This window comes from Babylonia areolata, chromosome 29, assembly GCF_041734735.1.
Source record: "Babylonia areolata isolate BAREFJ2019XMU chromosome 29, ASM4173473v1, whole genome shotgun sequence".
NCBI lineage: Eukaryota > Metazoa > Mollusca > Gastropoda > Neogastropoda > Buccinidae > Babylonia > Babylonia areolata.
Window position 1 is genome coordinate 27,412,688 of NC_134904.1, and position 12,563 is coordinate 27,425,250.

Sequence of the window (12,563 nt, forward strand, 5' to 3'; positions counted from 1 at the left end):
CTTGCCTTGCCTTGTAGTGTACTGTAGTGTAGTGTGGTGTGGTGTAGTGCCTTGCCTTCTAGTGTAGTGTAGTGTAGTGTAGTGTAGTGTAGTGTAGTGTAGTGGATTCTAGTGTAGTGCCTTGCCTTGCCTTGCCTTCTAGTGCAGTGTCGTGTAGTGTAGTGTAGTGTAGTGTATTCTAGTATAGTGCCTTGCCTTTCCCTGCCCTGCCTTGCAGTGTAGTGCCTTGTCTTCTAGTGTAGTGTAGTGTAGTGTAGTGTAGTGTAGTGTAGTGTAGTACCTTGCTTTCTAGTATAGTGTAGTGTAGAGTAGTGTAGTGTCTTGCCTTGTAGTGTAGTGTAGTGTAGTGTAGTGTAGTGTTTGCCTTGCATTGCCTTGTAGTGTAGTGCCCTTGCCTTCTAGTGTAGTGTAATGCAGTGTCTTGCCTTCCAGTGTAGTGTGTAGTGTAGTGCAGTGCTTTGCCTTGTCTTGTAAAGTAGTGTACTGTAGTGTAGTGTAGTGTAGTGTAGTGCCTTGCCTTCTAGTGTAGTGTAGTGTAGTGCCTTGCCTTCTAGTGTAGTGTAGTGTAGTGTAGTGCCTTGCCTTCTAGTGTAGTGTAGTGTAGTGTAGTGTAGTGTCTTGCCTTCTAGTGAAGTGTAGTGTATTGTAGTGTATTGTAGTGTAGTGCCTTGCCTTTTAGTGTAGTGTAGTGCCTTGCCTTTTAGTGTAGTGCAGTGTAGTGCCTTGCCTTCTAGTGTAGTGTAGTGTAGTGCCTTGCCTTCTAGTGTAGTGTAGTGTAGTGTAGTGTAGTGTAGTGTAGTGTAGTGCCTTCCATTGCCTTGCCTTGTAGTGTAGAGTAGTGTAGCGTAATGCCTTCAATTGCCTTGCCTCAAGTTGTAGGCCTTGGTATTGTACTGCATCGTCTTGCCTCGCCTTGCATGCACTGTATTGTTTTGCATGACACTGTACTCCCATGTCTTGTCTTGCCTTGTTTTGTATTGGTTTGTAATGTATTGCCTTCCCTCACCTTGCCTTCTGTGTGGTTCGTCCGTCGGGATCGACGAGGACCATCTAGTCATCCTGGGGGTGGGTGGGTTGGGCTCTGTGGGTGCGCAGATGACTGGTCAGGCCAATCCGCGCCCGGAAGGTTCTGACGCAGTGTGGACAGGGGATGGTGGCGGCTGTCGGGGACTTGCTGACACTGCTTTTCCTGGCCTGTCTGCGTTGCTCTGCTGCAGCGATTCTGTTGGCCTCACAGGATTTGGCGTCTTTGTGGACAGCTGAACGTCACTTTGGTCTGTCCATTGCATTCAGCTCCCATGTGTCGTGGCTGATGTTGAAGGCCTTCAAAGAAGCTTTCAGAGTGTCTTTGAAGCGCTTCTTTTGGCCTCCACGGGAGCGCTTGCTATGTTGGAGTTGGCCGTACAGCAGTTTCTTGGGGAGCCGTTGGTCTGGCATGCGAACTACATGGCCTGCCCAGCACAGCTGGGCCTGCATCAAGATGGTGTAGATGCTGGGCAAGTTTGCACGAGTGAGCACCTCTGTGCCAGGGATCTTCTCTTGCAACTTTATGCCGAGACGTTTTCTGAGGCTGGTGGTGTGGAAGTGATTCAGCTTTGTGGCGTGGCGTTTGTAGACCGTCCATGATTCACATCCATAGAGCAGTGTGGTGAGAACTATGGCCTTGAATACTTTGAGCTTCGTCTCCAGGGTGATGCCTCTCCTGATCTAAACGTTCTTATGGAGTCTGCTGAAGGCAGCGCTGGCTTTGGCGAGTCTGGCATTTACCTCGTCGTCGATGACAACTGTGCGAGAGAGTGTACTGCCCGGGTATGTGAACTTGTCCACCGCATTCAGTCGTTGCCCGTTGATGAAGATGTTTGGTTCAACGTAAGGCTTTCCTGGAGCTGGCTGGTGCATCACATCAGTCTTCTCTGTGCTGATTGTGAGGCCAAAGTTGTCACAGGCAGCAGAGAACTTGTCGACGCTGTGTTGCATGGCAGCTTCGGAGGCAGCATTGAGAGCGCAGTCATCAGCAAACAGGAAGTCGTTGACGGTGTCTGTCCTCACCTTGGTTTTTGCTTGAAGCCTCCTCAGGTTGAAGAGAGTCAGAGTCTCTGAAGGCATCTGTCAGCATGGCTGAAAACATGAGACTGAACAGGGTGGGGGCAAAACACACCCTTGCTTGACTCCGTTGGAGACAGGGAATGGTTCTGAAGTCTCTCCGTTGTCTTGGACTCGGGCCAGCATCCCATCGTGTAGTTGCCGTATGATGGTGATAAACTTTCTGTGACATCCGTACTTCGCTATGATTCTCCAAAGGCCATCTCTGCTAACAGTATCGAAGGCCTTGGTCACATCGACATAGGTGGAGTAAAGGTCAGCGTTCTGTTCCTGACACTTCTCCTGGAGCTGCCTGGCAGCAAACACCATGTCGATAGTCCCGCGTTCTTTCCGGAAGCCACACTGGCTCTCTGGTAGGAGACCTTGCTCAAGGTGCGCTATGAGACGGTTGAGTAGCACTCTGGCCAGAGTCTTGCCTGCGACGGACAGCAGGGATATTCCACGATAGTTGTCCAGGCCTGACGATTTCCTTTGCGCTTGCACAGGTGAATGATGGAAGTGTCTTTGAAGTCCTGTGGAACTGCCTCATGCTGCCAGATGAGCTGGAATAGCTGATGAAGCTTCTCAGTCAGCGCCATACCACCTTCTTTGTAGACCTCAGCTGGAATGGAGTCTGAGCCAGGGGCTTTGCCATTGGATAGCAGACGGATAGCTTTCTGGGTCTCCTCCAAAGTTGGAATGGCATCCAACGACTCACTGACTGGCACCTGGGGGAGTCGGTCGATGGCTTCATCATTGATGGTGGAATGGCGGTTCAGACGCTGTCAAAGTCATCTCTCAAGGATCCCGTCCTTGTCAGTGATTAGGGTAGAACCATCAGCACTGAGGAGTGGAGCAGATCCGGAGGTGGTGGGACCGTAGACTTCTTTCAGGCCGTTATAGAAGTTCTTCATGTCGTTCCTGTCTGCAAAGCCCTGGATCTCATCAGCTTTGTTGCTCAACCAGGAATCCTGCATCTGCCGCAGTTTCCGCTGGATGGTGCTGCGTGCGCTCTTCAGTATGTCTTTCTTTGACTGTGACTTGGGATCTTCAATGTGGGCTCTGTAGGCTTGGCGTTTGTCTTCCAGCAGCTGCTTGATCTCAGTGCAGTTCTCATCAAACCAGTCTTTGTGCTTCCTGGCAGAAGGCCCAAGGCACTCCATGGCAGTGTTGTACACCGTCTCATGCAGTGCGCCCCATGCTGCTTCCACATTCTGGTTGTCCAGCACGGTGGACTCAAGGCGTTCCTCCAGGGTGTCAGCAAAGCTCTGCTTGATGTTGCCTAGCTCCAGCTTGTTGACATTCAGGCGTTTGGGTGCTTTCATGCCCTGAGGCCGTCTCTTGGGCTGGATGCGGAGGTTGAGTTTGCAGACGATAAGGCGGTGGTCTGTCCAGCACTCAGCGCCGCACATGGCCCTCGTGACTCGTACGTCCTGCCTGTCCGTCTTCCTGACAATGACAAAGTCGATGAGATGCCAATGCCCAGAGCGAGGATGCATCCATGACGTCCTGTTACGGGCAGGGAGGCAGAAGACGGTGTTTGTGATAAGAAGGGTTGTGCTCGGCACATGTCTGGAGAAGTAGTTGACCATTGCTGTTACAGTTACCAACCCCATGCTTCCCAATCACGCCTTCCCAGGAGGTGCTGTCACAGCCAACTCTCGCGTTAAAGTCACCAAGAATGATGAGCTTGTCTGCGTTGGGAACAGTGGTGATGACAGCGTTCAGGTCCTCGTAGAACTTGTCCTTGATCTCATCCGGGTTGGTCATGGTGGGCTGCGTAGGCGCTGACAATGGTGGTAAACTTCTTCCCGTTGCATAAAGAGAGTTTCATCGTCATTAGGCGATCGTTCACTCCTTTCGGGGGGCCAGCCAGCTTGTCAACAAGGGTTGTCTTCACTGAAAAGCCAACTCCAGCCTCACGTCTCTCTTCAGGTCCGCGACCACTCCAAAAGAAGGTGTAGCCTGCGCCTCGCTCACAGAGTTCGCCTTCTTCTGCCAGTCTGGTCTCACTTAAGGCAGCGATGTCGATGTTGTACCTGGCTAGTTCACTCGCAATGAGTGCTGTGCGTCTCTGTGGTCTGGCTGAGCCGCCTCTGTCCAGAAGCGTACGCACGTTCCATGTGGCAATGGTCAATGGGGTGCTCCTTGTTTTCTTCTTTCTTTCCTTTGTGTGTCGACCGCTTGAGTAGGGTCCCCGTCAGCCGCGGTATGCTGACTAGGGTGGTGTGGAGCAGGCAATGTTTAGGGCACCTTTTCTAGCCCCTTCCTCATGCCATGGAGGTGAGCAGTGCTGTCCTGAAGAGGGCTGCTCAGTCGCTCAGGGGGCTGCCGATCTCCACCGCTGCTCCAGTCAGTGAAAAACGACCCTATGGCCTGAGCCGCCTGTGTGCAGGTCCGCGGCTACGACTGCCAGTGTACCCACACGTGTCGCTTCGTCGCTCGCCTGTCGCCACAGGGCTTGGGAAAAATGATGGTATGGGATGAAGGATGACTGATGACTCGCGCGATGACTTTGTTTATAGTGAGGAAGAGTTGCGTACCGTCGACCTCACTCTCTTGTCCGAGACTGTCTGTATTTAGTGGCAAGACGAGGTCAAGACGACTGGAGATGGAGACGGATGCAGTGGATGACCAGGATGTCCTATGTGCCTCATCCTGCCCTCAGCACTCCACAGTGCTCTGCTGCGACCGCCTTCCTCTCCGTTGAACTATGAAGGTTTCTTCCGCAGAGTCCGCCGGATCCAGTCTTCACATGCTTGGGTAGACAAGCCCTAACTCACCGAGGGTTTGAGACCCGTCGGCTACCCTCACCTAGTTTAGCCAGCCTGTCAAAGCCGTTGCCCGAGAGTGGGGCGCTGCCACATGCTAGCAACTTCTATGACCCATAAGTGAGAGCTGGGTGCCGGTGGGGACAAATAGAGGACGAACCACTCCCGGAAGAGCGTGACAAGCCCCCCTCTAGAGGTACTACCCCTCCCGTGCACCCCCTAACCCCCTTGCCTTACAGAGCAGACCTAGGCCTACTGTATTGTACTGCCTCACCTTGCCTTACACTGACCTGCATTGTAATGTATTGCATTGTGTGGTATTCTATTGTATTGCACTGCAGTCACAGATTTCTCGCCATGCAATTACATTGCATTGCACTGTGTTCTATTCTACTGTATTCTGTTGTATTATACTGTATTGTACTTCAGTCACAGACAATTTCTCTGCGAGTAAATTGAAAGTCTTGTCTGCAATGTTATGTGTGTTCTTAAAAGAGTGAAATGTACTGCATAGTTTTGCCAGGAAAAACTCTGTCATTGCCGCATGTTACTTTTTTTTTTTTTACTAACACTAAGTGCTTACTGCATTCGGGTCCACGATTTATCATCTCATTCAAAACGACATGCTCCCAGACCACCTACTCAAGGTCTATTGATGTGTGTGAGTGTGTGTGTGTGAGTGTGTGTGTGGGTGTGAACATCCTGGTCCAAGCGGGGATCGAACCCGTGAACACTCGTTCCCAGAAGGGCACAGGACTGCTGGGCCACTTCTTTTCCTGGAGAATCTCTTGTAACTGTTCTTTCTACCTTTCTCTCTACTGTTTCGTTTGTACTTAGAAGCTGCTTTTGATTACCACACTTTAGTGCAAACTTATCTCAACTGTCTTGTGTATTGACTACATGTATGATTGCTGTATAGGTAGTTTGTTATATTCCCTGTGTCGGAATGAATGGGACTGTATCGCATTGAATACTATTAAATGTGACTTGCATGTTTTGTTCCAGATTACCTGCCGCCCCCCCACCCTTCCTGGGCCAAAAGCGTGATTGAAAAGTGTTCAAACTGGCTTTCTTTTATTCCTGTGTCCTTCTTACTTCATTCCTTTCTTCCTTTCGTGATATGATTCCCCATCAAATTACACATTCTGCACGAAAATAAAGGGCTCTCTCTCTCTTTCTCTCTCACACACACACACACATATATATATCTTTATATATCCAGATATATATATATATATATATAGAGAGAGAGAGAGAGAGAGAGAGAGAGAGAGAGCAACATCCACAATTTTCCCTCAAGATGGAATGAGCAGTGTTCACAAGATATGAACGTTCACTCCGCCAGATTCAAAGAGGAGTGGAATGGGAGGAACCGTGGATGGAGCCAAACAAACAAAACACGAACAAACAAAAAACCAAACGAGTTACCACTGACCAGTCTTGGGATAGGAGCACAGCAGAATATCATCCTCTCGGAGTTCCATGGCTTTCACGTTTGGGACCTGAACCTCGATGGATTCGAACGCTTCAAGCATCATCATCCCTTCGTACATCACCATCTTCACGGCAGTAGGGTCCACACGTGAAGGCAGCCCCCCCTCCTCCTTCCCTTCCTTGCCGCCCTTGGCTGTCTGCGTAGGGGTTGACATGCCTTCGTTCGTGAGCTTGTTCGGATTGAGTTTCCTGCCTGGAGCGAGAAATGGGACTGTTAGATGCTGCAGTGACATTTTTGCACGCGCAAACAAGTACGAGCAAATCCTGCGGTGTTTCTCTCTGTCTCTGTCTCAGATGTATTAAGTACTGGTTAAAAATAACGCGTATGGAAGAAAATAGGTTGCCATGTAAAGCTTATAAGACATTGTACAATTTAGATAAGCATGGTAAAAAGACATGGGTTACAAATGTTCGTCAGTTTCTAAATTCACATGGATTTTCTTATGTATGGGACAACCAAGGTGTCCAGTGTATTCCTGGTTTCATAAAAACTTTCAGACAAAGAGTCCTTGATTGCAGATGGCAGGACTGGCATGACCATATATATACCAGTGATATATTTGCTCAATATAGACTTTTTAAGACTACGTGTGCGACTGAGCCATATCTTATGATTAGAATGAGTAGGTATGTTAAATGTGCTTTGACTAAATTTAGATTTGGTATTTCTGATATTGCCAGCCATCGTTTAAGATACAGGTCCAATGGTGAACGTGAACAGATGTGTCGCTTGTGTCGAAAGGGAAAAGAAGATGAGATCCATTTTTTGTTTTGTTGTCCTGCCCTATTAGACCTTAGACTACAGTTAATTGAACCCAAATATTATAACAGCCCTTGTAGTTTTAGATTGAACTTGTTATTATCATCCAGAAAGGAAACTACCCTTGGTGGGCTTGCAGTCTATATTTACAAATCTTTGAAAAGGTTGAAGGTTATACTATCGTAGTGGTTTGTTTTGTGGTTGTTGTTGTTGTTTTTGTTTGTTTGTTTATTTTGTAAGTGTACTATATGACATGTGTGATATATTGATGTTGTAGTAGTTAGACTTTGATTGTGTGTAATTTATGGTATACAAAGTATGTTACTGTTGTATTCAGTATGACTGTTATGATTCCTATATTTCAATGTACATGTGTCACACCTCTTCAGTAAGGGGCTATGGCCTTTATTTGAATAAAACATTTCGTTTCGTTTGTCTCTGTCTCAGTATCAGGATCAGTATCAGTAGCTCAAGGAGGCGTCACTGCGTTCGGACAATTCCGTTTTCGCTACACCACATCTGCCAAGCAGATGCCTGACCAGCAGCGTAACCCAACGCGCTTAGTCAGGCCTCGAGAAAAAACAAGAGATAAATGAATATCTTTAAAAAAAAAAAAAAAAAAAAAAAATATATATATATATATATATATATATATATATTTGTATAAAAAAAAAGAAAAAGAAAAGAAATACAGAAAAAAGATGATAATAATATCAATGACAATAATAATGATAAATAGAAATAAAATAAAAAGACAATAATGGTAATAGATAAACAAATCAGCAAATAAATGTAAAACATACAGCCTACACACACACACACACACACACACACAGAGCTCTCCTGACATGTGTACACTTACACACTCGCGCACGCATACAAACACAAAGACACACGCGCGCGCACACACACAAGCACAGGCTGCCACTGATTGGCCGCAAGAGGGGTGGGAAAAGATCTCTGATGCAAGGATCGTGGCGTCTCGCGTGTTGCTCAGTTTATTGTATTTGGAAAAGCCAACAGTGACTGTTCCGTTTTGAAGAAATTTGCGCAATGTTGGTTTGGAAATGATGCCAATATTCGTTTGATTTGCAAAGCATCGTGCTCTGCCTTTCATGCTAGACTTACGGCCGCTCTCTCTCTCGTCCTTAATCTCTTTGCGGCGATCGATGGTGTGATGGCCTTGTACCTGTTCTTTTTGGTATTCTTTGACTTTTCTGAGGATTTCTGATTTTCCTAGATGTAGGCCGTTCGTTGGTGTTGCGTTACCAGCAAGTCTGTCAGCTCGCTCATTTCCCTTAACACCTGCATGTCCCGGGCAGTATGACCATGTAAGTTTTTTAATCTGAAAGTTGCGCATTGCCTCGTGCCACTCTGGGCTTCCCATTCCACTTTCGATTTTCTGTATGAGGTTCATTGTGTCCGTTAGAATCATGGCATGTTGGTTTCCAGGCATATGGATAGATGATAGCCACTGGAGGACATGTGTCAGAGCTTCAACTTCCATCGTTAGGCTGGAGGTTGTGACTTTGTATGCAGTATTCTCTTCACTATTTGGTTTTTCCATTTTGTTTCGCAGTGAATCCCCAACAGGATTGGTCTTTGGTGACTGGGCCATCTGTGTTTATGATGATGTCTTCTTCTTTACTGTTTTCTTCTATGAGGAGCTTCACTTCTGCCTCAGTTTTGCCCTCTGGCCATTCCCGACAGTCTTCCTAGAGTGGGTGAAATGGCTGTGTTGAAGTGATGATTGAGAGTTTCGGGGTTTTCCTCCCCTTCCTTTGTTCCTTTCAGGTCTTGTATCAGCATACTAGCTGGATTGTGTCTTCTGCTTGCCCCATCCATGATCTTCCTCGTCCTTGACGGCCGCCTTTCGGTTCCTTGACTGCATCATCCAGTGGGTTTTGAGGGTTTTCTAATGCTCTGAAGTAGGTCTTAATCTGTTCTAACTTGTTTCTGGCCTGCACTGAAGAAAGGTCAAGCAGGTATCACATGGTTGCCATAGGCGTGTCTTTTGTTGTTTCAAGGATCAGTGTCATAGCTTCATTTTGAACTCTTTCTGATTTTAGGAGACTGCTTTGAGTCGGTGTTGTTAGCCCAAGTCCGTGGTCGATCACACAGAACGAGTAATTGTCTGTCTCAACGTTCACAGAACTGAAAAAACCCGTTGGTTTGTCAAGTTGTATAATTCTGAATTAAAATTGTGAATTATGCTCGCTTGTTATGTTTGCTTGAAATGTTCGAGGTTGTTCCCGTCAACGAGGTGAAAACAGTTCATTGACAGGAGATTGGTTTCATCTATGTGTTTTGACTGGCATTCAAGCTTCAGATTTGCCACTGTAAAAATACAGAAATAAAAGTGATTAAAATTACTGCAAGCTGGTCCTCTCCTGCATGACAATATCAGCTACTGACGTATCTTCCACATCTCGGCAATATCCACATTTCTTCCCCTTCAGTCACTGGCAGAATCAACGTTCACAACTTGTGGACACTACTCATTCCGTCTGGAGCGGAAATTTGTGGATATTTTCCAGCATCTCCTCTACAAATTGAGACATGTTTTATTTTTGCGTTGCAATGTTGGTTGTGGTCGTCTGGCAATGGCCCGTGAGTGGGACAGCACCGGGGAGAAACGATGGATCAATGGTTAGGTGGTTGATAGCTTTCTGCGTGTTGTAGTGAGTTTTGCACAGAAGGGACGACTATGTCCACATGTCTTCCCCCTCCCCTGTGTGACTGGCAGAACGTCCGCGCCTTGTTGTGAACACTGCTCTTTCCGTTTTGAGGGGAATAATTGTGGACACTGTCGAGGGGACAAAGTTTTAACAATAGTTCTTGGTGCTTCTCTGTCGCCACATGCTAAAAGGGATTTTGTTTTAATTTTTGTCTGGATCCGCATTCAGTAAGCGCCACACAGGTAGGAAGCAGTTTGCATTTCATCATTCACCAGTTCATCAGGGGAGATGACCCCTTGCTTCAGTGCCGTGGTGGCCCAATGGTAGCGCGTCCGCCTTGGAAGCGAGAGAATCTCTGAGTTCACGGGATCGAACCCCGCTGTCGGCAGTATTTTTACTGCCTCCACTTGACCTTGAATGGTGGTCTGGACGCTGTTCATTCGGATGACATGATAAACCGAGCTCTCAGCGTACGTAAAAGAACCCGTGGCATTTTCTATGTCATCTGACTGTGTTGACAGGGGCCAAAAGGCTCAACTGGGTGAGGGGTGGGAACCAAATGTGGGTGGTGTTGAGAAATGGGAAAGACGAGTGCATTATTTCTGTGGGAACGGGATCTGGAAATGTACTGCGTGCCGGTCCGTGTTTTGTATCTGTGGAGAGACATTGTGGCTGGCCACAGTGTGTGTTAATACAGATAGTAAAGAGTGGTAACTCTCTCCATAAACAAGGTACATAACTTCAGGTCAATGCTGCTTACGCTACCGAGTGTGTTGATACAGGCTTCACAAAATAACGTTACGGACCACTTCATAAAACACCCCCGAAAACGGATTTTGGCTGCCAACATGACGGAGTAAATAAAGAAAGCAACGTTCATGCACGTAAAAAAATACTAAAAGTCTCTCTCTCTATTTATCTATCTGTGTGTGTGTGTGTGTGTGTGTGTGTGTGTGTGTGTGTGTGTGTGTGTGGGTGCGAGCGCGCGCGCGTGTTTGTGACTGAAAACTGATTGAATGACACAGGAAACGAATGATGAGCACCCAATGGCAGCCATCAGTTGGCTCTACACAGGTAGGCAGCCTGTTGTGCAAATGACTCCATGTCTGTACAGGAGCTAGATCTTGGTCTCTGACCAAAGACAGGCTCTGCATCAGTATCCATATCATCATCATCATAAAAGCAGGTACATTTTCGTAAAAAAAATGTTTAAAGGATTGAGTGGTGATTTGAATTATACAGGCTGCATGCGGTCTACCACTGACCTCTCACTGAACACCCTTAACGGCTGCTTCAGCCACGCGTGTACCCTGAAAAGCTGGAAAACTGCGTTCGAAAAATCGATGTTTCAGCGCAAAAGAATAAAATCATTCAAAGACTGACATGCGATAGCTGTTGTTTTTCGTTCAGAAAAAAAAAGATGTGCACGCGCATGAAAGCATCTGTGGTGATGCGTGGTTATCATTACACTGGCTGGCACCGCCACTGTTCAGGCAAAGTCGTCTCTTTTTGTTTCAAGTCCATTGAGCATTCTGGTCCACAGTGTCTTTCTGATCTCATTCATCCTCAATATCCTCACGCAAACTCTGCTCTTCTTCTGACACCCGTATGCTTAGGATCTTCCCCCCTGTTCGAACTAAAACGTATGACCAACGCAGTTTTTCATACCAAGCCCCCTTTCTTTGGAATCAACTTCCTCAGCCTCTTCGTCACTCATCTTCGCTGCAAGTTGAGTGATGGCCTAGAGGTAACGCGTCCGGCTAGAAAGCGAGAGAATCTGAGCGTGCAGGTTCGAATCACGGCTCAGCCGCCGATATTTTCTCCCCCTCCACCAGACCTTGAGTGGTGGTCTGGACGCTAGTAATTCGGATGAGACGATAAACTGAGGTCCCGTGTGCAGCGTGCACTTAGCGCACGTAAATGAACCCAAGGCAACAAACGGGTTGTTCCTGGCAAAATTCTGAAGAAAAGTCCACTTCAATAGGAAAAACAAATAAAACTGCACGCAGGAAAAAAATACAAAAAAATGGGTGGCGCTGTAGTGTAGCGACGCGCTCTCCCTGGGGAGAGCAGCCCGAATTCCACACTGAGAAATCTGTTGTGACAAAAAGAGAAATACAATACAATACAATCTTTCAAATCCTGTCTCAAGACCCAACTTTTCCCCTCCTGAATAATTCTCAACAGCACATCCCTTTCCAGTATGAACTGAAATGACTATCTGTAAGTTTTGATAGTTTCAGAAACTGTTGGTTGTATTTTGATTGTGTATTATACTATCTACGATTGTGTGCTATAACTTAAGTGTGTGCGTGCGTGTGTGCTTGTGTGTATTGTGTGTGTGTGGGGGGGGGGGAGAATTTTTTTAATAATGTTTGCTATCTTGTGTTCAATCTTTCCTTTTTGATATTTACATATGGGTACTATTTGTAAATGCCTAGGGCTTATTTTCCAGGTTAGGCATAAATGCTCATAATATTAATAATTATGATCATGATAATAATAATAATAATGATAATGATAGTAATAATAGTAATAATAATAATATTTAAAATAATAATAATAATAATATCGACCCCCCATCCCCCACGTGACGGAGCCAGCAGTGTTCACAACAAGACGTGGACGTTCACTCCACCAGTCACACAGACTTCCCTGTTTATCGGGAAATTCATCATTTCACCACGTCCCCCAAGAAGAAACCTGAAAGTTTCCAAAGTGATCCTTTACTTTTTGTGAACCCTGTATGGTGCAATCTGCGTTGGGTGTGTCACAAAA

At 46.6% G+C, this 12,563-nt stretch overlaps 1 protein-coding gene across 1 annotated transcript in view; it reads right to left on the reverse strand.

The window, feature by feature from the left end:
• Positions 1-12,563, reverse strand: part of LOC143302206 (sulfotransferase 1 family member D1-like) — a 31,974-nt gene that overhangs the window by 13,964 nt on the left and 5,447 nt on the right. The window contains exon 2 of the mRNA XM_076616769.1: positions 6,289-6,540. Coding sequence (XP_076472884.1) covers positions 6,289-6,540 — 252 coding nt within the window. The remainder of the gene's footprint in view (positions 1-6,288; positions 6,541-12,563) is intronic.